The sequence below is a fragment of the Erinaceus europaeus genome, chromosome 7 (assembly GCF_950295315.1).
Source record: "Erinaceus europaeus chromosome 7, mEriEur2.1, whole genome shotgun sequence".
Classification (NCBI taxonomy): Eukaryota; Metazoa; Chordata; class Mammalia; order Eulipotyphla; family Erinaceidae; genus Erinaceus; species Erinaceus europaeus.
In genome coordinates, this window is record NC_080168.1 from 34,006,453 (window position 1) to 34,034,451 (window position 27,999).

The window sequence follows — 27,999 nt, forward strand, 5'->3', positions numbered from 1 at the left end:
GGAAATGCTTCCAGTTTTTCACCATTGAGTATGATGTTGGCTGTAGGTTTGCTATATATAGACTCCACTATCTTCAGGAATTTTCCATCTATTCCCATTTTTTGTAGTGTTTTGATCATAAAGGGATGTTGTATTTTGTCAAAGGCTTTCTCTGCATCTATTGATATGACCATGTGGTTTTTGGTCTTGCTTTTGTTGATGTGGTGGAGCCCTTGTTGTTTTATTGTTGTAGTTATTGATGTCCTCATTGTTGGATAGGACAGAGAGAAATCAAGAGAGGAGGGGAAGACAGTAAGGGGGAGAAAATGACACCTGCAGACCTGCTTCACTGCTTGTGAAGGGGCTGCCTTCAGGTGGGGAGCCCGGGGCTCGAACAGGGATCCTTACACCCGTCCTTGCGCTTTGCACCACCTGTACTTAACCCGTTGTGCTACCCCCCACTACTGTTTATTTATTTATTTCATTTTTGTTGTTTTATTGTTGTAGTTATTATTGTTGTTGTTATTGATGTCTTTGTTGTTGGATAAGATAAAGAGAAATCGAGAGAGAGAAGGGGAAGACAGAGGGGGAGAGAAAGACCCCTGAGACCTGCTTCACCACTTGTGAAGCGACTCCCCTACAGGTGGAGAGCCAGGGGCTAGAACTGGGATCCTTACTCCCGTCCTTGCGCTTTGCGCCACGTGCGCTTAACCTGCTGCACCTGACTCCTTTCTTTTTCTTTTTTTTTTTATTTAAATTTTGCCTCTAGGGTTATTGCCAGGGCTCCGTGCCTGCACCACGAATCCACTGCTCCTGGAGACCATTCCCCCCTTTTGTTGCCCTTGTTTTATCATTGTTGTGGTTATTATTATTATTGTTGTTGTTGTTACTGTCGTTGGATAGGACAGAGAGAAATGGAGAGAGGAGGGGAAGACAGGGGGAGAAAAAGACACCTGCAGATGTGCTTCACCTCCTGTGAAGCGACTCCCTTACAGGTGGGGAGCCGAGGGAGATGGGGGCTTGAACCGGGTCCTTGCCGGGGTCCTGGCACTTCGCACCACTGCGCTTAACTCCCTGTGCTACTTACTGCAGGAGTCCCTCTTTCTTTCTTTCTTTCTTTCTTTCTTTCTTTCTTTCTTTCTTTCTTTCTTTCTTTCTTCCTTCCTTCCTTCCTTCCTTCCTTCCTTTCTTTTTTAATTAAAGAGACAAAGAAAGTGAAAAAGAACACAGCACTGAAGCAGTTTGTGGCTGGCCTAGAACCTGGGCCAGGCACAGGGTAAAGCAGTGTACTGTTCAAATGAGTTATTTCATCAGCTACCCAAATATCTTGTTTAGTATGGTTTGCTAGATTTTTTTGGGTTGGGGGTGGGGGAGGAGAGTGTAGGACTGCTGTTACCACTGCTTTGGTAGAATGATGTATGTTTTTCATTTAAAAAATTTTATTCTTGAAGTCAGTTGAAGAGATCATACAAGTTTTCGAAGTACGGTTTCACACCCCTTCAAACATGTCACCGCACTGCACCTATCACCTCTCTAGCTCATCTTTCTGATCTTTGATTTCTGTTTTTTGCTGGTGTTCCTCCTACTATTTTTCTTTTTTCAGCTCGACTATTATATGTTTAAAAATTCTGTTATTATTTCTTTCAGAATTTCTCTAACTTTGTTGAGGCTTTCTTTCATTAAAGTTTAATTTTTCATTAAACTTTTTATTTCAGAGAGCATAATGCAAATTAAGAACTGACCTGTGGGGTGGAGTGGTAGCGCAGCCGGTTAAGCGCACATGGTGGGAAGCCCAAGGACCTATGAAAGGATCCTGGTTCGAGACCCGCCCCCCTTCCTCACCTCCAAGGGGGGGTCACTTCACAAGCAGTGAAACAAGTCTGCAGGTGTCTATCTCTATTCCTCCCCCCCCCCCAATTTCTTTCTGTCCTATCCAATAGAATGGAAAAAAATGGCCTCAAGGAGCAGTGGATTTGTAGTGCAGGTACCAAGCCCCAGTGATAACCCTGGAGGGGAAGAAAAAACAAAAACAAAAAACTGACCTGTGTCACTATCTTTTCTTCTTCTTCTTCTTCTTTTTTTTTTTTTTTTGTCTCCAGGGTTATCTCTGTGGCTCAGTGCCTGCACTATGAATCCACTGCTCCTGGAGGCTATTTTTTCCCTTGTTGTTTATCTCATGGTTCCTGTTATTGCTGTCCTTGTTGGATAGGACAGAGAGAAATTGAAAGAGGGGACTCAAAGAGGAGGAGAGAAAGATAGACATCTGCAGACCTACTTCACTGCCTGTGAAGGGACCCCCTGCAGGAGAGGAGGTGGGGGCTTGAACTGGGATCCTGATGCTGGTCCTTGTGCTTTCTGCCGCTGCGCCACCGCCTCTCTCCTTCTAATTTGTATGTAGACAGGGACGATAGATAGACAAGGAGACCACAGTGACAAAGCTTCCTGCAGACTTTGTGGTGGTGACCAGGCTCAAACCTGGCTCTCAACATGGCAAGCAGAACACTCTCTCCAAGTGAGCTACATTGCTGGCCCCAAGTTTTGATTGATAAAGTATGAGTGTATTGAGAGTTTAAAGAGAAAGGGGCCCCAGTAAAACAGTTCACCTGGCTAGCATGCCTGCTTTATCACCTGTGAGACTCAGCTTAGAATCAGGTTTCTGCTGTGCTGGGGGAAGCGTCAGTGCTGTGGTATCTTTCTCTTTGTGCCTTTATCTCTCTTCTGTCTGAAAAAGTCAGGCTGAAACTGTGAGCCCTAGTGATGACGAGAGAGGGAGAGAGAGAAAGAGAGAGAGAGAAAGAAAGAGAGAAAGAGAGGATGTTAAAGATAACTAAGGAATCAACTCTAGTCAGCATGACTTCCCTGGATTGAAGACACCACCAATGTGTCCTGGAGCTCAGCTTCCCCAGAGACCCATCCTACTAGGGAAAGAGAGAGGCAGACTGGGAGTATGGACCGACCAGTCAACGCCCATGTTCAGCGAGGAAGCAATTACAGAAGCCAGACCTTCTGCCTTCTGCAACCCTCAATGACCCTGGGTCCATGCTCCCAGAGGGATAGAGAATGGGAAAGCTATCGGGGGAGGGGGTGGGATATGGAGATTGGGCGGTGGGAATTGTGTGGAGTTGTACCCCTCCTAAAATAAAAAAAAAAAAAAAAGTCAGAGGCGGCAAAAATGGCAGTTTAATTAAAAATGGAGTGTGTGTGTGGACCATACCTTACTGGGTAGATCACACATGTTCTTTTGCATGGCGTCCTCTGTCTCAGCCCTGGTACCACATGGGAGCACCAAGAACAGCTCTGGAGAAGCTCCGTGTCTCCTCTGTCTGTCTGTCTTTCCTCCTTCCTATCTCTAATGACTGAAAAAGGCTGTTCAGAGGTGGTGTTGCACAAGTGTGAATCTCAGAGCTTGTCACTGGTGTTGCACAGAAAAAAGGTAGAACAAAAAAACCAGATAAAAAAAACAAAAAAAGGTAGAGGGGCTGGGCAGTAGCACAGCAGGTTAAGCACATATGGCACAGAGCACAAGGATCGGCATAAGGATCCCGGTTTGAGCCCTCGATTTCTCTCCTCCTCTCTCTCTCGATTTCTCTCCTCCCTCCTCTCTCGATTTCTCTCTGTCCTGTCCAACAACAATGACATCAATAACAACAACAACAACAACAATAAAACAACAAGGGCAACAAAATGGGAAAAATAGCCTCTAGGAGCAGTGGATTCATAGTGCTGGCACCAAGCCCCAGCAATAACTCTGGTGGCAAAAAAAAAAAAAAAGAACAGGAAAAAAGGTAGAATATGGATGAATATGGGTGATCTCACTCTCAGGCAGAAGTTGAAAAGATCAGAAGAGAAAACACAAGTAGAACCTGAACTGGAACTGGCAGATTGCACCAAAGTAAAAGACTCTGGGGTGAGTGTGGGGGGAGAATACAAGTCCAAAAAAGACTGTATTGTTATATGGAAAACTGGGAAATGTTATGAATGTACAAACTGTTGTATACTGTATAATGTAAAACATTAATTTCCCAATAAAGAAATTAAAAAAAAAGAAAAAAAAGGTAGAATGTGTATGGTGGTCAGTGGGGGTCACCAGGGGCTGTTGGTGGTTCAGGAAGTCAGGGAGATCAGTTCAAATAACAAGGAATCTCTGTAGCTTTTCCTTTGTAGATGATCCCAAAGAGTGTTCTAAGTTGACAAGGTCAGTTACAGCCTCTCTTCTTTTTTTTTTTTTTGCCTCCAGGGTTATCTCTGGGGCTTGGTGCCTGCACTACAACAAATCCACTGCTCCTCCTGGAGGCTATCCCCCCCCTTTGCTGCTCTTGTTGTTTATCATTGTTGTTATTAGTATGGTTGTTATTGTTGTTGTTGGATAGGACAGAGAGAAATGAAGAGAGGAGGGGAAGACAGAGAGGTAAGAGAAAGAGAGACACCTGCAGACCTGCTTCACTGCTTATAGCCTCTCTTCTTCATGAGGACCATCATGGGAAAGCTAGAACTTGTTTTCTGTTGGCTTTCTTTTCACTGCTCTAGAAAAGTAGGTCTGTTTGAATAGAGATGAAAAGAGTAGAGAAAACAAGAAAATTTGGCCCTTTGTATCTGCCGATGGCAGAGAGAGACGGGAAACAAAGGGCAGCTGGCTATCGGTGAGATCTGGGGCACAATGATAACCATCTAGAAGCACGTGCTGTACCTCATCTACCGCCAAGAGCTTGTCGTCTTCAGCACCATTGGTGCCTGGAATGTCCTCAGCTGTTATTACATCAACGACCCCAGGCAGTTTGAGGGCTTCAGACAAATCAATTGATCTGAAAAAAAGAAAAATATTTAAGAAGTAGAAATTAGCAAACATGTGGTCCAGGAAGTGGCACAGTGAATAAAGCATTAAGCTCTCTAGCATGAGGTCCTGAGTTCAATCCCTGGCAGCACATGTACCAGGATGATGACTGGTTCTCTCTCTCTCCTATCTTTTTTTTAATGAATGAATAAATAATTTTTAAAATATGTATTTATTAATGTAGAATTAATGTTCAGGTTCTACTCTAGCTTTGGCCCTGGAGAGTCAGAGCCACTGTTGAGAGGTCCCTGGGCACCAGGGGCAGCTCCTTGGCTACAGGAAGAAGAGCTGGGGGGCAGACCTGAAGTGGTCATGGCAAGTGGTGTCTATAGGAAACATGGGTAGAGGCCATTTACTACTTAGAAGGGGAGTAGCCCTGTGGTGTGTCACCAGTGGAACATCAGGTCTGCTCAGTGTCAGTGACTCTATTTATTTATTTATATTCCCTTTTGTTGCCCTTGTTTTATTGTTGTTGTAGTTATTGTTGTTGTTATTGTTGTTCTTGTTGTTGTCATTATTGGATAGGACAGAGAGAACTGGAGAGAGGAGGGTAAGACAGAGAGGGGAAGAGAAAGATAGACGCCTGCAGACCAGCTTCACCACCTGTGAAGCGACTTCCCTGCAGGTGGGGAGCCGGGGACTCGAACTGGGATCCTCATGCCGGTCCTTGCGCTTCATGCCATCTGCACTTAACCTGCTGCACTACCGCCCAGCTCCCATCAGTTACTCTTTGTGCCATGGCCAAGTTCCAGCAGGGAGAGGAGTGGTTTTGAAGTGAATGCAAGATGGACCTTATACTTGGGTTCATCACTGTCTGTATTTATTTATTTATTACTGGATAGAGACAGAGAGAAATTGAGAGGGGAGGAGAAGATGGAGAGAAAGACAGAGAGACACCTGCAGCCCTGCTTCACCACTTGTGAAGCTTTCCTCCTGCAGGTGGTGACCAGGGGCTTGAACCTGGGTATTTGTGCACTGTAATGTGTGCGCTCAACCAGGTACACCACCGCTTGGCCCCCTCCAGGTGTGTTCTCTCTCAAAAGAGTTTTTGAAATCTTTGCACTTACATGATTTTTGCATGGGCCCGGGTGCTAGTCAACAAAGCCACGAAGAGCTCTCTGTCCACCTTGGGTATGTCATCACAAAACATGGCTTCACCTGTTGCATGTTTAAAGCCTGAAAGGTGCATGATGGGACGTCCTACTGGATCTTGGAGGGGTTGTTGAGAATCCACATTCTGCAGAGGAAGATATGAGTCGCCCTCAAAACCATTACTCTTCAGAAGTGGCTTGGCTAACCATCAACACCCCTGATTCAGGACTGAGAAATCAGACGGCCCAACCTTGGGCAGCAAACACAGGAGTAGGTCAGCTGAGGGACCTGTCACTCCAGTTCTGTGGCAATGCTGTAGGCAAAGCTGGACTTTTGTGGTCAAAACTGTGAAGTAGGTGAAGGGCACCCTACCATCTCCTTTTGTCATTGTATTACCCTACACATGCCCCTGTGCCTCTTGTCCTGGAACTGAGAGGTCTTCCTATCCTGCCTTCTCAGTTCCCCAGTGACTGCCCTGGCCATACATACAGTGATCATGATTACGAGGCCGAAGGGGATATACTCCCCAAGTGTGGGAACCAGAATATAATCTGGAGACTGGAGTACTGACTTGAGTAGCTGTCTGGTGGGGGAAAGGCAGCAGGTGACTCTGGAGTCCACCCAGACTTGGATGGGTCTGACCTGCTTGTAAGCGACAGGTGACCATCACCGGGAGTGTAAAGAGGGAAGAAGCTATTGGTTCTGGAGCTGTTGGGGGCAAAATCTATGTTGGGTAGAAGGGAGGGATCATGAATCATGCTCTCACAGATCATAAAGATTATCTTTCAGGTGTGTTGCACCAAAGTAAAAGACTGGGTTGGGGGAGGGTCCAGGTCCTGGGACATGAGGGCAGAGGAGGACCTAGTGGGGATTATATTGCTATGTGGAAAACTGGGAAATGTTATGCATGTGCAAACTATTGTATTTTACTGCTGACTATAAACCCATTAATCCCCCAATAAAGACATAAAGAAAAAAGATTATCCTCCTTTCTCTCTTCTTCTTTTAACCAGAACACTGTTCAACCCTGGTTTATGGTGGTGCAAAGGATTGAACCCAAGACTTCAGAGCCTCACGAATGAGAGTCTCCTTGCATAACCATTGGGCTAAGGTATCCTAGTTGCACCAAAGGCTGAATCAGTCTCCTGAGAAGTCTACAGACTGAGCACTGATAGTTTTCTCAAATTAGTGTCTTTTGTACATTTGCTTGTAGAGTAACTGAGCCAGCCCAATTATTTTTCTTTATTTGGCTTTTAAGAAGGAGGAGTGCAGTTACTTGCAGGGCTCTGGTTGTACTGACAGGAGATTAGACATTTATGGTTGGGGTTGGAATCTAAACCTCGATACTTTTCTGCACCCCCTAACCCCCCAACACACACACACACACACACACACACACACACACACACACACCTCACACACTCACACACATGACTCAGTTACTCTATAAGCAAATGCACAAAGAACACCAATTTGAGAAAACCATCAATGCTCTCAGTCTTGGACTTCTCAGGAGACTGATTCAGCCTTTGGTACATGTAGAATACCTCAGGCCTTATTTTAGATGCCTCTCTCCCCTGGACTTGGCCTAAACAAAGAGCCAGTGTAATAGTAGAAAGATAAATCAGACCAAAGAGCCACAATGGTGAGGAAATGGCTTGCTGGAAGTTATAGCTTATCTGGAAGTTTCAAGGTTTTCTGTTAAATTAAACTCACTGACCTGGAACCTTTGGACTCCCTTGGGTACCGTGACTGGGAAATCTTCTAGAGCACTTAGGAATCGCTCTGGTATTTCAGGGTACCGGTGGCTGCCCTGGGAAACATTCAAAAGAACCAAGATAAACTGATTAGCTGGGCTTTCTCATTGATGTGGCAATGACTTGGCTAACACAGCCTTGAAATTGCAAGGTTAAGGTAACCAAGATGACCCAACCCTCCTCCTAGGAATTCACTGTATGAGTGTTACTTTTCTTTCCTCCCTTTCACACAGCAGGAACTGGATGGACTGGCTTAACTCTGATCCCCAGGGACTCAGGACCGGAAAGCTGGCTCATGGAGGCTGGAGGAGTGGGAAGACTGGGGCTAAGCCAGTGACCCCACAATGTATGGGGTTCATTGCACACACAGAAGCCCTGATGCTTGTTTGTTTTCTTTAAAAACAACTTGGTTTTTCTGAGAGGACAGTAAACCAGGGGGAATCTCATTGAATGTCACTGAAACACATGACATGTCTTGACTCAGAAACTGTACTGCAGCAAGAAACTGTCTGTTCACCCTACAATGTGGGAGAGAATCTCTGCACAACATCCATCAGAAAAAGGACTAAAACACACAAAGAGCTCAGTACACTTCACACACACACACACACACACACACACACACACACACACACACACACACACACTCCCATTAGAAAGTGGGGTGAGGACATGAACAGAAACTTCTCCAAAGAAGAGATCCAGAGGGCTGATGCACATATGAAAAGGTGCTCTGAGTCACTGATCATCATGCAGATAAAGCCAACAAGGAGATACCACTTCAGCCCTGTGAGAATGTCACATATCAGAAAGGACAGTAACAACAAATGTTGGAGAGGATGTGGGGAAAAGGGGACACTTCTGCACTGCTGGTGGGAGTATACAGTGGTCCAACCTTTGTGGAAAACAGCCTGGAGATTTCTCAGAACATTAGAAACAGACCTGCCTTATGACCCAGCAGTCTCTCTCCTGGGATTTACCCAAAGGAAACAAAAGTGCCTGTCAGAAGAGATCTGTGTACACCTATGTTCACAGCAGCACGATTTGTAATAGCCAGAACCTGGAAGCAGCCCAGGTGTCCAACAACAGATAAGTGGGTATATAACTGAGGTATAATAATGAAATACTACCCAGTAGTTAAAAACGAGGTCATCACCTTTGAATCATCTTGGATGGAACTAGACGACATCATGCTGAGTGAGATAAGGGAAAAAGAGAAGGACAAATACCAAATCATCTCACTTTTAGCAGGGTTTGATAAATGAGACAGGGAGGGAGAACACGAAAGGAAACGTGGATCGGGCATGGTATATTGCGTCAAAGTAAAGGACTTGGGGAAGGAAGAGAAGGGAAGGGTGGAAGAGAACTGTGGGATCCTTATGCATAATGAAATTGTACTCACATATCAGTGATTGTGATTGCATTAACCCCCTCAATTAAAAAGTAATGTTTAGGGGCCGGGTGGTGGCACATTGGGTTAAGCGCACAAGGACCCGAACAAGGATCCCGGTTCAAACCCCTGGCTCCCCACCTGCAAGGGAGTCACTTCACAGGTGGTGAAACAGGTCTGCAGGTATCTATCTTTCTCTCCCCCCCTCTGTCTTCCCCTCTCAATTTCTCTCTGTCTTATTCAATAAGATGGAAAAAATAATGGCCACCAGGAGCAGTGGATTTGTAGTGCAGGCACTAAGCCCCAGTGATAACCCTGGAGGCAAATATCTATATCTATATCTGTTTATAAATACCTAAATAGAAACATTAGTAAGTTGCACATTCTGGTGACTTTTTTTTGGCTGTATTTTTTTGTTGCTTTTACTGAGGTTAAACTTCTGGAAATTTTTCATACAAAAAAGTAATCAATAATAAAAAGAGAATTTGTTGAGTGTGGCTAGTGAGGGGCTTCATCAAAAAACCAGACACTTTAGGACCACAAGACTCTTGGAGTGCAGCTGGGGGAGGGGGACACAAGGTCATGTCCGAGTTGTAGTCTCTGTTGAGTGCAGGGGGGGGCAGAGGAAGACAGCTCTAGGGAGACATATAGGTTTGCTTTGCTGGACTTTTTTCACAGGCTTACAGTCAGAAACTCTAGAAGCTACTTAAGGATCACTTTGCACATAGGTTCTGACAATTTTGAAAAATAAAAAATTTAGTCTTGATTTTGAGAGCTTGTTTGGAGGTTCTAGCAGGGGAGTGCAACTACCCATACACCCTCAGTCAAAGACCAGTCCGTCTCTATTCTGGGAAGGCTTGAAGCTTCGGGAGGGATGTGCATGGAGCGGTGAGGGAGGAAGGGGATACCTGCCCAGTCAGCCAGATTAGCCGAATCAACCCTGGCAATCAGTGGGCTGACAGATGTCGCAGCAGATCGTCCTCACATCCCAATCTAGATTTTGTAATGAATACAAACCTCTAGGGGACCAGGTGGTGGCACACCCAGTTAAGCGCACCTGGGTTCACGAGAGGTGAAACAGGGCTGCAGGTGTCTCTCTGTCTTTTCCTCTGTCTCCCCCTCCCCATTCAATTTCTCTCTGTCTCTACTCAATTGTAAATAAATACATAAAAAAAAAAACTTCTAGGCTAGAATAGGCAAGATGAATCTGTTGTTCCGTGAGGCAGATTAGTGGGTGTCTGGTGGGGTTGGGAGGTTCGGCTGAAAAGGTACAGACATGTTTAGTGGGATGATAAGCAGATGTCTGTTTGACAAAACCCACTGAACTTGAGTAAGTGTGTAAACTTATTCAAGATTTTACTTTGGTACACTTCATTTTTTTCCCCCATTGTCTCTGGGACTTAATCACTCTGGGCTGGATTTTTCAGACAGAAGTGCAAGAAATGGCCTGGGTGGTGGTGCAGCCACTTGAGTGCAGATGCCACTAAGTGCAAGGACCTGGGTCCAAGCACCCAGTCTCACCACCTGCAGGCAGGAAGCTCCATGAATGTTGAAGCAGAGCTGCAGGTGCCTCTTTTGCTCTCTCCTTCTCTATTCCTCCTCCCCTCTCAATTTTTCTCTGTCCTAGTAAATCAAATAAAATTAATAATAAAAACAAAGGAAGAGAGAGATAGAGACAGAGAGACAGAAAGAGAAAGGGAGACACCATAGCACCTAAGTTTTCCCTTAAGGATCTGGGAGTTGGGCTTGAACCTGGGTCCTATGTGTGGCACAGCAGGTAGCCTCTTAGGTGAGCTATCTTGCCAGGTTTACAACATTTTATACTTTTTATTTCAGATAGAAACAGACATGGGACCTGGTGGTGGTGCACCTAGCAGAACTCACATATCACAACGTGCAAGGGCCCAGGTTCAAACCCCTGGTTCCTACCTGTAGGGGGTGAAGCAATGTTACTGGTCTCTCTCTCTCTCTCTCTCCCTCTTTCCCTGTTGATTTCTCTCTGTCTCTTTTAAAAGTATTTTATTTATTTATTAATTGATGAGAGGGATAAGAGGAGAGAGAAAGAACCAGATATCACTCTGGTACATGTGCTGCTGGGGACTGAACTCAGAACCTCATGCTTCAGAGTTCAGCACCTTATCCACTGTACCACCTCCCAGACAACTCTCTGTCTCTATCCAATAAATAAACCAGTGAGAGCGAGAGACCTCAGTACACTCCACAATCCACGGAGTTCTCCTCTGTATTGGGGCTGGAAGCCAGAGCCCAGCATATGGTGAGTTATTTTGTCAGGCCTGGGGAAGTTAATTTTTAAATTAAAATAATTGCATACTGGACACAAGGGCACCATCAGGTTTCATTGCCGTGAACTCCATGGATTCGAGATTTCTGGCTACATCCTGAGCTTCCTGTGACCCTTCATAAGGGATGGTTGGAAACTGACAAAGCCTCATCCAGAGGAGGTCCAGAGAGGGCAACAACAGAGGCTGCTCACAAGACACTTGACAGAAGCCACGGAAAAACTGTGGGCATCAGATCTCAGTGAGTGCTGAGAAGCTGCAGCACTTACAGGTACAGAGTGTGGCTTGACCAGCTCCTTCAATTCCCGCAGGACATGGAGGTAGAATTTGAAGAGGAAGCTAACCAGCAGCGTTCTCTTGAATTCTACCTTCCCCCCGGGAGCCCATCCTGGGAGGGAGACTTCATCCAGAAGCAGCCTGCAAGCCTCATCCAGCATCAGCTCATTCCAGCGCCTGGTGGGATGGGAAGCAAGGAGGAAAGGATCAGCTCAAAGACAGGCTCAGCCTCGGGGCGGGTGCCAGCTACTTGGTGATGATGACCTAGAGGCCCCAGAGCTTCCTTCTATGAGTTGGAAGGGCACAGAGACATTCCCTGAGTCTTTCAGGAAAAACCAATGCCTGGGAGGCTGCCCAAGGCCTTGGAAGGTGGGGAGAGGCCCATTTCATCGCAGCATGAATCCAGCATGCCCAAAAGCCAGAATGTGCTGGAAGCAGGTAAACAGGCCACGTGGATCAGCTTTCTCCAGAACTGGACAGGATCTGGCCTCCGGGCTTCACCAGGTAAGAGTGTACCATGGGGGTAGTAGGTGAACAGTGTGGTGCCCTCTGTGGGTTTGTACGATTGTTGATGTAAGAGAACTGGACTGGGGCCAGGGGAAGTAGTTCAGTGAGTTAGAGCACAATATCAGTATGCCTGAGGCCCCAAGGTCCCAGGTTCAAGCCCAACTAGTACCACACACCAGAGCTGAACAGTATTCTGGCTTTTCTTTGTGCCTCTCTCATGAAAATAATAAATAAATAAATAAGTAAATAAATACATATTAAAAGAGAGAGAGCATTGAAGTCAGACCTGGGATTGCTAGAGTCACATCTCTCCTTGGATTCCTTTCCTTCCCCTGCCTTGCCTTTTGTTTTCCTTTCTTTTCCTTTCCTTTTTTTTTTTTTTAAAGATTTTATTTATTTATTCATGAGATAAGAGGAGGAGCCAGGTGGTGGCTCACCTGGTTGAGTGCATGTGTTATAATATACAAGGACCCCGGTTCAAGCCTGTTCCCCACCTGCAGAGGGAAAGCTTTGCCAGTGGTGAAGCAGTGCTGTTGGTGTCTCTCTGTCTCCCTCTTTAACTCCCCTTCCCTCTCAATTTCTGACTGTTTCTAGCCAATAACTAAATAAAGATAATAAAAATTTAAAAAGAGAGTGAGGAAAAATATAGTAGGAGAGAGAGAAAGAAGCAGACATTACTCTCATACATGTGCTGCTAGGGACTGAACTCAGAACCTCATACTTGAGAGTCCAGTGCTTTACCCACTGCGCCACCTCCTGGACCACAGGGTTTCTTTCTTTTCTTTTATTATTATTATTATTATTTCCACCAGGGTTATCACTGAGGTTCAGTGCTGGCACTATGGATCCACTGCTTTTTTCCTTTCTATTTTTTTTTTATTGGACAGGACAGAGAGAAATTGAGAAAGGATGAGGAGACAGCAAGAGGGAGAGAAAGATAGACACCTGAAGACCTGCTCCACCTCTTGTGAAGTGTCCCCTTGCAGGTGGGCAGCTGTGGCTCACATCTGAGTCTGTGTGCTTGGTGACATGTGAGCTCAACCGGGTGTACCACCGCCTGTTTCCTCCCCTTAGACTGCAGGAGGCCTGGCCTCTCCCCGGGGCTCTGATCTCACCTCCCGAGGAGCTGATGGCAGGATTTCTGGGCGATGACTGTGGCAGTGCCCACCCCTCCAAAGGCGATGCCCAGGTCTGCGATGGTATCTGTGCCTTCCCTGAGGAGGACGCGCATGCTGGCTGTCACATCGGCCAGGGCATTCTGCGGGCAAGGAGCCTGTCGGAAGGCTGACACAAACTCCCACTGTGAAGGCAAAAAGCACCTGAGGTCATCTGATGAAATGGACCTATGAGTAAGGTTGCTGCTTCTTGGTTTCGTTGTGAATCACTTAGACTCAGTCTAAAAGGACATAGAGGACACTTGGGACAGGTAGTGGACAACCTGTTCAGAGAGAGAATGGAGTCCTCCTACAGGTCTGTTCCCACTGTCCTGAGAGACTCAAGGAAGAGGATCATCGTATGCTTCTCCCGGTACTCAGAGTGTCTCCATGTAGACTGCTCTAAGCATTCATATGCCCAAAGCATTCTCAGGTGCCTTTTTATGGGGTGGCTGCATCCCTCTGGACTTAGAGAAGCTGCACCCCTCTGGACTTAGGACGCTCAGAGATATGGATGAGACAAAGAAAGGGGGAGAAATGGCAGCACTGCAGCTTCCTCCAGTGCCATGGGACCTCCCAGGTGTTGCCAGGGTTTGAACCTAGGCTGTGGGTTTGGCAAAGGACAGGCCCTACCAGATGTGTGATCTCCTTGGCCCCCTCCATGTGCTCTTTTTCCAGGCACCACCCACCCCCTCTTGTCTTCAGACATTTTCCTGCTCCTGTGAAGATGGAAGATCCTTCCTAACACAGACACACTCAAATGTGACTTGCTTTGCAAAATGCCAAGGGAAGTGGCCTGGAAGGTGGTGTGAATGGCTAGAATTTGGATTCTCAAACATGGGGTCACATTGCAGGTGACTAAGTGCTGCTCTGCTCTGTTGTTGTCCTCTTCCTCCTCCTTCTCCTTCTCCCTCTTTCTCCTCCTCCTTATTCCTCCTCCTTCTTCTCTCTCTTCTTCCTCCTCCTCCTTCTGCCTCTTCTTCCTCCTCCTTCTCCCTCTTGTTCTTCCTCCTCCTTCTCTCTCTGATTAACAAATAAATCTTTAAAAGTAGCCTGGGAGGTAACAAAATAGATAAAAGCATTGACCTCTCAAATGTGAGGTTTTCTTTCTTTCTGTCTCTGTCAGAAAAGGAGAAAGAAAAAAAAAAAAGAAAAATTCCACCAAGAATAGTGGAGGTTTTGTGCAGGTGCCAATTCCTAGTGATAATACTAGGAACCAAAACAAAAAAACAAAACAAAGGAAAAAGAAGAAAATAAGAGGAGACCCATCACATTTCTTGGTTTGTAAAAACCACTACTTTTTTTCACTTTGTGAAAGTCAATAAGGAGACAAGAAACATTTTCCAAGAAGGGCCTACAGCTGTGCCAGTCCATTGTGGATAGGAGACAGGTTTTCAGGGTGGGTTATTTCCCTTCCATCTGTTTCCAGGTTTCTCAAGACGACTGGACTCTGTTACTGCAAAGGGAGAAAGCAATTCTCGGAAGTAACCTTTGGGAGTCTCACCTTCTGGGAGTGAGGAATATACACAGACTCCAGAATCTCCTCTGGCTTAAGATCTGCACTTGCCAGTCTGGAGAGAAAATGTTCGTCCAGGGGAATCTGCCGTGTACCTTCTGCGAAGAAAATGAAATTTCCACACAGTGGCCAAAAGGAAATTGAGGTTATTCTGTACATTTACACTTTTTTCTTTCTTTCTTTCTTTCTTTCTTTCTTTCTTTCTTTCTTTCTTTTTTTCTTTTCTTTTTTCTTTTTTTTTTTTTTTTACCAGAGCACAAAAGCTCTGGCTTTTGGTGGTGTGAAGAATTGAACCTGGGACTTCGGAGCTTCAGGCATGAGAGTCTGTTTTGCATAATCATTATGCTATCTATCCCCACTTACTTTTTTTTTTTTTTTCTATTTTTACTACTGATTTAATAATGGTTTTTATGATTATAACCTTTGGTTTGCATGACTCTTAAGTTATTTGTTTTTAAATTTTTTTAAAATTATTATCTTTATTTATTGGATAGAGACAGCCAGAAATTGAGAAGGAAGGGGGAGATAGAGAGGGAGAGAGACAGAGAGACACTGCAACCCTGCTTCACCACTCATGAAGCTTTCCCTCTGCAGGTGGGGACCAGGGGCTTGAACCCAGGTCCTTGTGCACTGTAATGCGTGTGCTTTACCAGGTGCACCACCGCCTGGCCTTTTTTTTTTCTTTCCAGAACACTGCTCAGCTCTGGCTTATGGTGGTACAAAGGATTGAACCTGGGACCTCAGAGCATCAGGCATGAAAGTTGTTTGCTGAACCATTATGCTGTCTCCCCAGCCCTAGTTCTGTACTCCTGAATATTGGCAACAAGGAAGGCAAGGTCACTTTTCTTTGCAGGAAGATCTGTCAAGCACAGGTCTGAGTGCACAGCAGAAAAGGGTTTCCCTCGTTCCCTCCAGAGGGAAGGCTGGCGTCTGTTTCCTGACTTTTGCTCTCCTCAGTGTCCACAGGTTATGTGAGCAAGGCCTCTCCTGCCTCTGAGCCCTGGCAGACCCCAGTGGTTCTTATCTTCTGGCAGAGGCTGGTTGACTCACACTAACTTCTCCTCTACAGAGATCAGGGAAAATGTATCATTCAAGCTGGGACAGGATTTGCCCCCACGGTTCAAATTCAAATGCGTTCTTTTTTCTTGCCGTGGCTGGCTCCTAAACTGGACACCTGCACCTTGAAAGCCAAGCCAACAATTTAGAAAACCTCCTGTCAGTCTGACTGTCACCACTCAAGTGGTCAGAGAAGCACCCACTGGCTTTGAAAGTGGCTTGTGGACTTTGAAGGTAGTGCCGTGAGGAGATGAAGCTCTAGCCCAGAGCCTCCAACTTGGGTCTGACTCCCATCATGAGCTGTGCTATGATGACTGCTGGGTGAGATATGGAGAGAGACAGGAGCCCCTGAAGGAGCCCCCTGCTGGCCCTGCTGTCCTGCCCTTCTGCATGGATTTCTCCAGCCTCACTCAGTGGAGGTGGCCTAGGCAGTACTGTTAGAGAACTCAAGCCATGGTAACTAACCACTAACACCCTGGTGGAAGATTACTCCAACCACGAGAACTGAAACAAATGCTTATGTAGTGAAAGAGTTTTCTCAGTCCTTCTAGGCTGACACCCAGAGCTTTGGCTTCTCTCCTGGTCTTTGGGGCATCGCTCTGGGGGTGTCCAGGACTACAGACATGAAGGACCCAGCAAGATGGCTGAAGGGCCCTGGCAGGGGACAGGCCTTTCTTCCCCTTCCTCCTGAGTAGGTCCCACACAAAGCTGAATAGAGGTATGTGAGTAATTACTCCATAAAATCTCTCCCCAACATCCTGTCATCAGTAGGAGCTGGGGCTGTACCAGCAAGCAAACACCTCAGGAGGCTCACAGCTGGGCACATAAATCCTGGCTAGACATACCTCAGCACTTCCTGTGGGGAAGCATTATTTTGTCATCCCACCTGAGATGTGAGTGACTGAGTGGTTGAATGGGATGCAGAAAGAAGAAGGGCATTTGATGGCTGTGAGTGAGAGAGTTGGAGGCCCCAGAAGGTGACCTGGTGGAGACCACCACAGGGTAAGGAACATGAGCTTCCTTAAGGAAGCAAAGGAGGATGAGAGCAGAAGGCTTCAGGGAGAAAGCATCCCCAAGGAAACGCTCCTCTCAGGCAGGAATTAACATTGAGGGCGCAGGGGTGGGCTAAGATATTTTTTATGCAAAAGAAATTTCATGTGTGGGAGTAGATGGCATAATGTTTATGCAAAGAGACTCTCATGCCTGAGGCTTCAAAGTCCCTGGTTCAGTCTCCTGTACCACTATAAACTAGAGCTGAACAGTGCTATGGTTAAAAAGAAAGGGAGGCTATGGAGCAACAGCAGCTGTGTTTCTATCCTCTCCTCTCCGGGGTCAACTAGGAATAACAAAGGAGATCACCTGGGACCGCAACAAGATAGGACTAGAACGACTTTGGGAACCCACCAAATCACTTGGTGTCTTTTCTTTTCTCAAGTCATCGACACTCTCTCTCCCGCTCAGCCCCAGAAGGGGGGTCCGACTGGTCCAGCTCTCCCTCCTCGCGACTACCTGTCAGGGAGAACCCAACAAGAGAACTCACCAAGAAACTCAGGAGAAGAGCTACACCTCAGTGGCCTAGCAGTGGGGCTGTATAGTGGAAGTCTTTCCACTTTGTTCTCCTGATGAGAACATGGTGAATAATTGCCTCAGAACCTACAGACTATAAATGGGACTTGTTTAGAAACTCACAGGGCCCAGCAGTGCTACCTGGCTTGGCAGAGAAGCTGAATTGAGCCCAGAGCTTTGGATCCTTGGGGTGTGAGAGTCTCTTTGCATAACCACTGTGCTATCTCTCCTCCATCCTGCTTTATAACTTGGTCAGGAGTGAATGATTAAACTAAGAAGCCTACTTATAGTTTAAAAGCCCTCCGACTCCCATAGCCTACAGGGAAGAAAAAGAACAAAAGAGGCTTTAACAGCCACTGTGCTCCAACTCAGGAATTAAAATAATATTGAAACAACTGTTAATTTCCACAACTGTGAACTTCTTAAGTACCTTACTTACATACTCCCTTCCAGCTTCTATGAAGCCAACATCACTCTGATACCAAAAGCAGACAGGGACACAACTAAAAAAGAAAACTACAACAATAATAACCACAATAAAAATAACAAGGGTGACAAAGGGAATAAATAAAAAAATAAAAATTAAAAAAAGAAAACTACAGACTAATATGTCTGATTAATATAGATGCTAAAATATTGAACAAAATTCTAGCCAACTGGATACAGCAGCATACTAAAAAGATTGTTCATCATGACCAAGTGGGGTTTATCCCAGGGATGCAAGGTTGGTTTAATATATGTAAATCAATCAGTGTGATCCACCATGTCAATAAAAGCAAGACCAAAAACCACATGGTCATATCAATAGATGCAGAGAAAGCCTTTGACAAAATAAAACATCCCTTTATGATCAAAACACTACAAAAATGGCAATAGATGGAAAATTCCTCAAGATAGTGGAATCTATATGTAGCAAACCTACAGCCAACATCATACTCAATGGTGAAAAACTGGAAACATTTCCCCTCAGATCAGGTACTAGACAGAGCTGCCCACTATGACCATTACTATTCAACACAGTGTTGGAAGTTCTTGCCATAGCAGTCAGGCAGGAGCAAGATATTAAAGGGATACATATTGGAAGAGAAGAAGTCAAACTCTCCCTATTGGCAGATGACATGATAGCATACATAGAATCCAGCAAGAGGCTTTTGGAGATCATCAGACAATACAGTAAGGTGTCAGGCTACAAAACTAATATACAAAAGTCAGTGGCATTCCTCTATGCAAATATCCTCTAAGTTAGAAGCAGATGAAATCCAGAAATCAATTCCTTTTACTATAGCAACAAAAACAATAAATTATCTAGGAATAAACCTAACCAAAGAAGTTAAAGACTTATATACTGAAAATTGCGAGTCACCACTCAAGGAAGTTGAAGAAGACACAAAGAAGTGGAAAGATATTCCATGTTCATGGGTTGGAGGAATTAACATCATCAAAATGAATATATTACCCAGAGCCATCTACAAATTTAACGCTATCCTCATCAAGATTCCAAGCACATTTTTTAGGAGAATAGAACAAATGCTACAAATGTTTATCTGGAACCAGAAAAGACCAGAATTGCCAAAACAATCTTGAGAAGAAAGAACAGAACTGAAGACATCACACTCCCAGATCTCAAACTGTAATATAGGGCCGTTGTCATCAAAACTGCTTGGTACTGGAACATGAATAGACACACTGACCAGTGGAATAGAATTGAGAGCCCAGAAGTAAGCCCCCATACCTATGGACATCTAATCTTTGACAAAGGTGCCCAGACTACTAAATGGTGAAGGGGACTCTCTTCAACAAATGGTGTTGGGAACAATGGGTTGAAACATGCAGAAGAATGAAACTGAACCACTTTATTACACCAAACACAAAAGTAAATTCCAAGTGTATCAAGGACTTGGATGTTAGACCAGAAACTATCAGATACTTAGAGGAAAATATTGGCAGAACTCTTTTCTGCATAAATTTTAAAGATATCTTCAATGAAATGAATCCAATTGCAAAGAAGACTAAGGCAAGCATAAACCTATCAGACTACATCAAATTAAAAAGCTTCTTCACAGCAATAGAAACCACTACCCAAAAAAGAGACCCCTCACAAAATGGGAGAAGATCTTTACATGCCATATATCAGACAAGAGTTTAATAAACAAATTACATAAAGAGCTTGCCAAACTTAACAACAAGAAAACAAATGACCCCATTCAAAAATGAGGTGAGGACATGTACAGAATATTCACCACAGAAGAGATCCACAAGGTATAGAAACACAGGAAAAAAATGCACCAATTCTTTGATTATCAGAGAAATGCAAATAAAGACAACATTGAGATACCACTTCACTCCTGTGAGAATGTCATACATCAGAAAAGGTAACAGCAGCAAATGCTGGAGAGGGTGTGGGGTCAAAGGAACCCTCCCACTGCTGGTGGGAATGTCAACTGTCCAATCTTTGTGGAGAACAGTCTGGAGAACTCTCAGAAGACTAGAAATGGACCTACCCTACGATCCTGCAATTCCTCTCATGGGGATATAGCCTAAGGAACTCAACACACCTATCCAAAAATCCAAAACGATTTGTGTATAACCTATGTTCACAGCAGCACAATTTGTAAGAGCCAAAACCTGGAAGCAGCCCGGGTGTCCAACAACAGATGAGTGGCTGAGAAAGCTGTGGTATATATGCACAATGGAATACTACTCAGTTATTAAAAATGGTGACTTTACCATTTTCAGCCCATCTTGGATGGAGCTTGAAGAAATCATGTTAAGTGAAATAAGTCAGAAACAGAAGAATGAATATGGGATGATCAGAAGAGAAAACACAAGTAGAACCTGTACTGGAGCTGGTGTATTACAATAAAGTAAAAGACTCTGGGGTGTTGGTGGGGGTGGGGGGAGAATACAAGTCCAAAAAGGGTGACAGAGGACCTAGTGGGGGTTGTATTGTTATATGGAAAACAGTGAAATGTTATGCATGTACAAACTATTGTATTTACTGTTGAATGTAAAACATTAATTCCCCAATAAAGAAATAAATTTAAAATAAATAAATAAAAAGAAAAATAAGTATCAGACAACACCAAAAAAAAAATTATTTCATGCCAGAGGTTCTGAGTTCAATCCCCAGCACCACCACCAGAAGTCTCTCTCTCTAGTTATTTTTTTCTTTTCCTTTTTATTATTTTTTAATTTCTTTATTAGGGGATTAATGGTTTACAGTTGATAGTATAATACAATAATAGTTTGTACATGCATAACATTTCCCAGTTTTCCACATAACAATTCAACCTCCACTTGGTCTTCCTCTGCCATCATGTTCCCGGACCTGAACCCACCCCTCCCACCCCAGGGTCTTCTACTTTGGTGCAACAAACCATTTCTCTTTCATTAAAAGAATAAACCATTGCCTTTCCCAGGCTCTCAGAGAGCCACAGTATCTGCGGTGTGTTCTCACAGGCACGTGGCTATTCTGACAGTGGGGGGAGAGGGGAGGCATGAAGACTAGGAGGGAGCAGGTGCTAAGTCCACAGACCCTGCCTTCACCCCCTCCTCTGAAGGTCACCCCCAGCTACAGCTTGTGATATGTTTGGGGGGATGTGTGTCAGGGGGTAGCACTCGTCTCCCCCTGCCTCACTGTGCTTCTTCCAGGAGCCTGGGCTCTCCTCACCCTCCATGGTGAACCGAGAGCCAGACACCTAGATTTTGACTCAACACAATTCCTTTATGAAAAAAAAAAAAATTCCCCCTAGGAAAAGAATGTTCAGAATCACTCACCTTCCGATCTCAGGTTGAGGATGGCATTGCTCACCGCCAGAACTGGATTCAGATCTGAATAGCAGTGTCGACTCATGATGTGGCCTCCTAAGGACTAAGGAGAGAGCCACTAGTCATTCTGTCCCTCCAGCTCTCTGCCCTGCAGACCCCTGCTTTAGGTCCTCTTTGATCATGAAAAGGTCAGGAGGAGTCTTACTCACTTTTGCAGAGGGATCTTGGTTCTGACTGACAGAAAGGGCCTTCCCACTCACTTAAAAAAATATTTTATTTAGTTATTATTAGCTAGAGACAGAGAGAAATTGAGTGGGGGGAGGAGGAGATAGGGAGAGAGACAGAGAGACCCCTGGAGCACTGCCCCAGCACATGTGAAGCTTCCCCCCTTGCAGGTGGGGACCAGGGGCTTGAATCTGGGTCCTTGCATACTGTAATGTGTGTGCTTTACCAGCTGTGCCACCACCTAGCTCCCCACTCATTTTATTTATTATTTATTTATTTATTTAGCTTCCAGGGTTATTGCTGAGGCTCGGTGCCCACACAATGAATCCATTGTTCCTGGTGGCCATTTTTTCCATTTTGTTGCCCTTGATGTTGCCTTTGTTATTGCTGAATAGGACAGAGAGAAATGGAGAGAGGAGGGGAAGACAGAGAGGGGGAGAGAAAGACAGACACCTGCAGATCTGCTTCACTGCCTGTAAAGCGACTCCCCCTGCAGGTGGGGAGCGGGGGCTCGAACCAGGATACTTACGCTGGTCCTTGCGCTGTGCTACTGCCTGACTCCCTCCAATCGGAATTCTTATGCTGGTCCTTGCGCTTCCCACATGTGTGCTTAACCCGATGTGCTACAGCCCTGCCCCAACTCCCCACTCACTTTTTTTTTTGATATTTATTTATTCCCTTTTGTTGCCCTTGTTGTTTTTTATTGTTGTAGTTATGATTGTCATCGTTGTTGGATAGGACAGAGAGAAATGGAGAGAGGAGGGGAAGACAGAGAGAGAGAGAGAGAGCAAGAAAGATAGACACCTGCAGACTTGCTTCACCTCCTGTGAAGCGACTCCCTTGCAGGTGGGGAGCTGGGGACTTGAACCAGGATCCTTACACTAGTCCTCCCGCTATGCGCCACCTGTGCTTAACCTGCTGTGCTACCGCCTGACCCCTACCTCACCACTTTTTAATATAAAATATTTATTTATTTATTGCATAGAGACAGAGAGGAATTGAGAGGGAAGGCAGAGACAGAGGGATATCTACAGCCCTGCTTTATCACCATTTGTGAAACTTTCTCCCTGCATGTGGAGACCAGGGGCTTAAACCAGGGTCTTTGTGCACTGTAATGTGTCTGCTTAACCAGGTGCACCATAACCCCTTACCCACCTCCCCTACTCAGTTTTTAAATTTTTAAAGATATTTTTAATTTATTTAATTTGATAGGACAGAGAGAAATTGAGAAGAGCGGGAGAGGTAGAGAGAGAGGAAGTCAGAGAGACACCTGCAGCCTTGCTTCACCACTTGTGAAGCTTCCCTTCCTGCAGATGGGGACCGGGGTCTTGAACCATGGTCCTTGTTCACCGTATGTTCAACCAGCTGCACCACCGCCTGGCCCCCAGCTCACTCTTGATGGGAGGCGAAACTGATGGCAAAGCACTCACATGGCAGCATCATATGTCAACTCATCTTTCTTTCCCAGTTCATCTCCTTTCTCAAGCCTCACCACACCCAGTGAGACTGATGCCATTGTCTCTATTCATAGATGGAAAGTCTTTTAGAACAAGGACATTTTGATATTTGATCAAGACACTACAACTAGCAAGGGGCAGGACAGGTATTCCAACTGAAGCACTGAAGCTGGGCTTCTAATTCTGAACCACTCCCTGGTGACTTGGGTTGGCCACTGCGATGGCATCCTGTCTGTGTACACAGGATGGCAGCCTCGTCTCACAAAGGGCAGACTGTGGTGAACCATGTGGGGTTCTAGGTACCCACACCACTCACAAGTGTGTCCCTTTCCATCTCCTTGCAAGAACTCACAAGAAACAGGAGGAGATTTGCTAAATACTAGGCAGTTAGTTACTGTGCCCATGGTTTGAATCTGCTGCTATCGTTTTCTGTATACGGATTCTGTCAATGCTGAACGTCAACCTTTTGGTGAGCTTAAACTAGACATGCTGTGACTGACGACTGGCTTGAGGTCATACCGCCATGTTTCGGATCTGCTGAGCGGCCAAACTCTTGAGCTGCTTCAGGAGGGCTTGATAAGTCTGCGTCTTCTCTTCAGGGAGCACGGAAACCCTCTCAGCCAAGATGTCCTTCACCTGAGCCAGACTACAGCCAGCACCTATGGTCAGCCCTGGACAACAAATGTGTTATTTGTTTAATTAATTTTTAAATTTAATTTAGTTTTTTACCAGAGCACTGCTCAGTTCTGTCTGATGGTGGTACAGGGGATTGAACCTGGAACATTGGAGCCTCAGGCATAAGAGAGTCTCTTTGCATAACCATTATGCTGTCTCCCCTGCCTGAAAACAAGTGTTTTTTTTTAAACTATTTTTAAAAAAATTATTTATTTATTCTCTTTCATTGCCTTTGTTGTTTTATTGTTGTAGTTATGATTGTTGTAGTTATTATTGTTGTTGTTGTTGTTGGATAGGACAGAGAGAAATGGAGAGAGGAGGGGAAGACAGAGAGGGGGAGAGAAAGATAGACACCTGCAGACCTGCCTCACCACTTGTGAAGCGACTCCCCTGCAGGTGGGGAGCTGGGGTCTTGAACTGGGATCCTTATGCCTGTCCTTTCGCTTCATGCCACCTGTACTTAACCCGCTGCTCTACCGCCTGACTCCTATGAAAACAAGTGTTTTAATAGGGGATATGAGAGGAATGGATGAACTGTGTTCAAGGTACCAGGACCTCAGTGTTTGGCCATGCTGGCTGGCAGAATCACTCAGCCTTCGCAGATAGCACAGAGGCCCCACTCCCAGCTCAAGTTAATCAGACTTCCTGGACCTGGGGGGGGGTATTTTAACTTTTTTCTTTTTAAAGCTTGCCCAGGAAGTTTTCTTAGCCAGATCCAGGCATCCCTGGGCTGGTTTATTCTCTCACTTGGACAAAAGGCAAGAACACAGAGGCTAGAAAGTAAGAAAAACAGTAACAACAAGCAGGTGATAGGGCCCACTAAAACTATCCTTGACCCTCTCCTGACTGACCATAGAGAAGTTATGCAGATATTTTGTGAGAAAGGAGGATACAAATGATGGCAGACCCCAAGTCTCATCTGCTATAGTCTTACCTTTAACTTCCTGATTATTAAACAATTTGTTCTTAATGCTTTTTCAGTCACCAAGTTGCAGATGCAACCATGATGCCAACCTGACTTCCCTGGGCAGATGACCTTACCAATGTATCCTGGAACCTCACCTCCCCAGAGCTCTGACCCACTAGGGAAAGATAGAGACAGGCTGGGGGTATGATTGACCTGTAAATTACCATGTCTAATGGAGAAGCAATTACAGGAGCCAGACCTTCCACCTTCTGCACCCCATAAAGATCCTGGGTCCATGCTCCCAGAGGGATAAAGAATAGGAAAGCTTCCAGTGGAGGGGATGGGATATGGAATTCTGGTGGTAGGAATTGTATGGAATTATACCCCTCTTATCCTATGATCTTCTCAATCATTATTAAGTCAATAAAAAAATCAGACAAAAAAAGAATAGAAAAGGAAAAAACATGGTCACCAGGAGTGGTGGGTTCATAGTGCTGCTATGGAGCCCCAGTGATAATCCTGGTAGCAATAAAAAAATAAGTAGAATAAAATAAACACTGCTTCCTGCTTAAAAAAATGATGGCATCAAAACAATGGTGAAGGTCTTACAATTGCTTATGCCATTTAAAATGTAGTATGGGGGCATTTTGTTGTTGTTTTTGCTAAATAAACTGTCACCTGACACTTCACCTCTAAACCAGCCTGTCTGACTCTCCTAAAAAGACTGGCATTTTCTAGTATAATCACAGTATGATTATCAAACTTATGAAGTTTAAATTTAATACAAACTAATCATAGGTCTTTTTGTTTATGGTTCTTTCCCTGCTAGTAGTAAGAGTGGAGGGTTGTAAAAGAAAGGAAATTGTTTGGTAGGATATAGATTGGTCTTCCCAGCTCTCCCGCAGGCACAAATTAGTTCAAGACACTTAGAAATGAAAGAGAAGCTGCAATGGAACCCGTGATGACAGGAAGCGACAGACGTGGCTGGTGGGTTTGCAGTGGGTCCCATGTGCCCAGTGTCTGCTAGGAGATGCTGACACAGAAACAACGTGATGACTCCAGATCTGAGCCATTCTGAGAAAGAGAAGCAGCTCGGTACCTTTAGGTAAGCTTTACTTAGTTAGGATCAGGATAATGAGGAGTAGTAAGTAATTCCTCTAGTCTGTTACTGGGTGTGTGGGGATGTTGGAAGTAGGGGAAATATACCAAATGCACTTTTTTTTTTTTGCCTCCAGGGTTATTGATGGGGTTCAGTGCCTGCACTGCTCCTGTGGCCATTTTTACCCCCCCCTTTTTTTTTATAGGACAGAGAGAAACTGAGAGAGGAGGGGAAGACAGAGGAAGGGGAGAGAAAGATAGACAACTGCAGACCTGCTTCACTGCTTGTGAAGCGACCTCCCCGCTGGTGGGGGGGGGAACCGTCATCCGTGTGTGCTTAACCGGGTGTGCTCCCGCCTGGCCCCCTTAGCAATGCACTTTTAATACCCATCAAATAAAGCAATGCAGCAAGAGGAAAAGGAAAGCCCAGCCTGCAGTATGGCCAAAGAAGCTGACTGTAGTTGAACCCAGTCCAGGAAGTGACTGACTCGGACTCTCCACGTTAATGATTCCTCTGCAAACCTCGAGAAAGTGAAGGATCAAACCTCAAAGCCTATCGAGGCAGTCTCCCGATGCTTTGAGTGATCTGAATCCGATCCAAATCCTTCCCATCTCTATTTTAAAACCCCACCAAGACTCAAAAGTACCGCAGCAAGAGGTATAAGTATTCTGAAACCCTTCCTTGCTAGGTAACAAGGCGCAGGGTCCCAGTCCTCCTGGATGACCACCCATTGTTCTTGCTTTCCTGACCCCTCCCTTAAATTCCTCTAACCCACGCCCACACCCAACAGCTATTTCACTTGGGCTGTGCTTATTCTGACTGGCCAATGGCCCTTGTGGAACTGAGTGAGTTGAGTTCTTTGAGTATGGAGATTACCAGTTGAGAAAGTGTGAATCTGCAGTCCAACTATTCATTTACCTAGGTCCTTTCACTAATTTAATTATTTGAGTAAACATTTAGTGCCCTTCTAGTCCATGGTGGATGCTAGGATTTTAGGAAAACTGTCACAAACACACAAGAAAACCCCATTTTAAATATTTATTTCTTTTCCCTTTTGTTGCACCTGTTGTTTTTTTATTGTTGTTGTAGTTATTACTGTTGTTACTGATGTCTTCGTTGTCAGATAGGACAGAGAGAAGTGGAAAGAGGAGGGGAAAACAAAAAAATTGAGATAGGGAGAGAGAGACAGAGAAACACCTGCAGCCCTGCTTCACCACTTGTGAAACTTTCTCCCTACAGGTGGGGACCAGTGCCTTCAACCCAAGTGCTTGCACATTGTAATGTGTGCACACTAACAAGTACGCCACTGCCTGGCCCCTACAACCACTGTTTTTGCTTCAATGATTTTTAAAAATCTCTCTCTCTCTCAGTGATATTGGGCTGTAAAATTATATAGATTTCAGGTGGACAGCTCCCTAATTTAACACCAGCAAACATGAGAACATGCTCCAAGTATTGATAGAGAAACACAAATAAAGACAACATTGAGATACCACTTCACTCCTTTGAGAATGTCATACATCAGAAAAGGTAGCAGCAGCAAATGCTGGAGAGGTTGTGGGGTCAAAGGAGCTCTCCTCCACTGCTGGTGGGAATGTAAATTGGTCCAACCTCTGTGGAGAGCAGTCTGGAGAACTCTCAGAAGGCTAGCAATGGACCTACCCTATGATCCTGCAATTCCTCTCCTGGGAATATATCCTAAGGAACCCAATACACCCATCCAAAAAGATTTGTGTATACCTATGTTCATAGCAGCACAATTTATAATGGCCAAAACCTGGAAGCAACTAAGATGTTCAACAAGAGATGAGTGGCTGAGCAAGTTGTGGTCTTTATACACAATGGAATACTACTCAGCTATTAAAGACTACTCATCTTGGATGGAGCTTGAAGTAATCCTGTTAAGTGAGATAAGCCATAAAGGGAAGGAGGAATATGGGATGATCCCACTCATAGACAGAGGTTGAAATATAAGAACAGAAGGGAAAGACACAAAGCAGAACTTGGGCTGGAGTCAGTGTATTGCACTAAAGTAAAAGACTCTTGTGTGTGTGTGTGTGGTGGGGGGTTCAGGTCCTGGAACTTGATGGAGGAGGAGGATCTAGGTGAGGGGGGCTAGAGTGTTATATGGAAAACAGAAATACTGCATATGTACAAACCACTGTATTTTACTGTTGATTGTAAATCATTATTCCCCCAGTAAAGATTGAAAGTAAGAATATTTATTATTATCTTTTTAAAAAGATTTTTAACTTTATTTAACTTGATAGGACAGAGAGAAATGGAAAGGGAGAGAAAGACAGGGAGACAGCTGCAGACCTGTTTCACTGCTCATGAAGATTTTCCTCTGCAGGAGGGGACGAGGGGTTTAAACCTTGGTCCTAGCACAGGGTAATATGTGCACTTAACCAGGTGTGCCATCACCCAGCCCCTGTGACTATCTT

At 45.0% G+C, this 27,999-nt stretch overlaps 1 protein-coding gene across 2 annotated transcripts in view; it reads right to left on the reverse strand.

Annotated features, from left to right (window-relative positions):
* The window catches only part of LOC103121597 (aldehyde oxidase 2), a 122,537-nt gene that overhangs the window by 58,088 nt on the left and 36,450 nt on the right, over window positions 1–27,999 (reverse strand). For both annotated transcript variants that reach the window (XM_060194183.1, XM_060194182.1), the window contains exons 9-16: window positions 23,394–23,545; window positions 21,202–21,295; window positions 14,791–14,900; window positions 13,248–13,432; window positions 11,619–11,802; window positions 7,623–7,715; window positions 5,878–6,047; window positions 4,667–4,781 (exon numbers count right to left, since the gene is read on the reverse strand). In XM_060194183.1, the coding sequence (XP_060050166.1) occupies window positions 4,667–4,781; window positions 5,878–6,047; window positions 7,623–7,715; window positions 11,619–11,802; window positions 13,248–13,432; window positions 14,791–14,900; window positions 21,202–21,295; window positions 23,394–23,545 (1,103 nt within the window). The remainder of the gene's footprint in view (window positions 1–4,666; window positions 4,782–5,877; window positions 6,048–7,622; window positions 7,716–11,618; window positions 11,803–13,247; window positions 13,433–14,790; window positions 14,901–21,201; window positions 21,296–23,393; window positions 23,546–27,999) is intronic.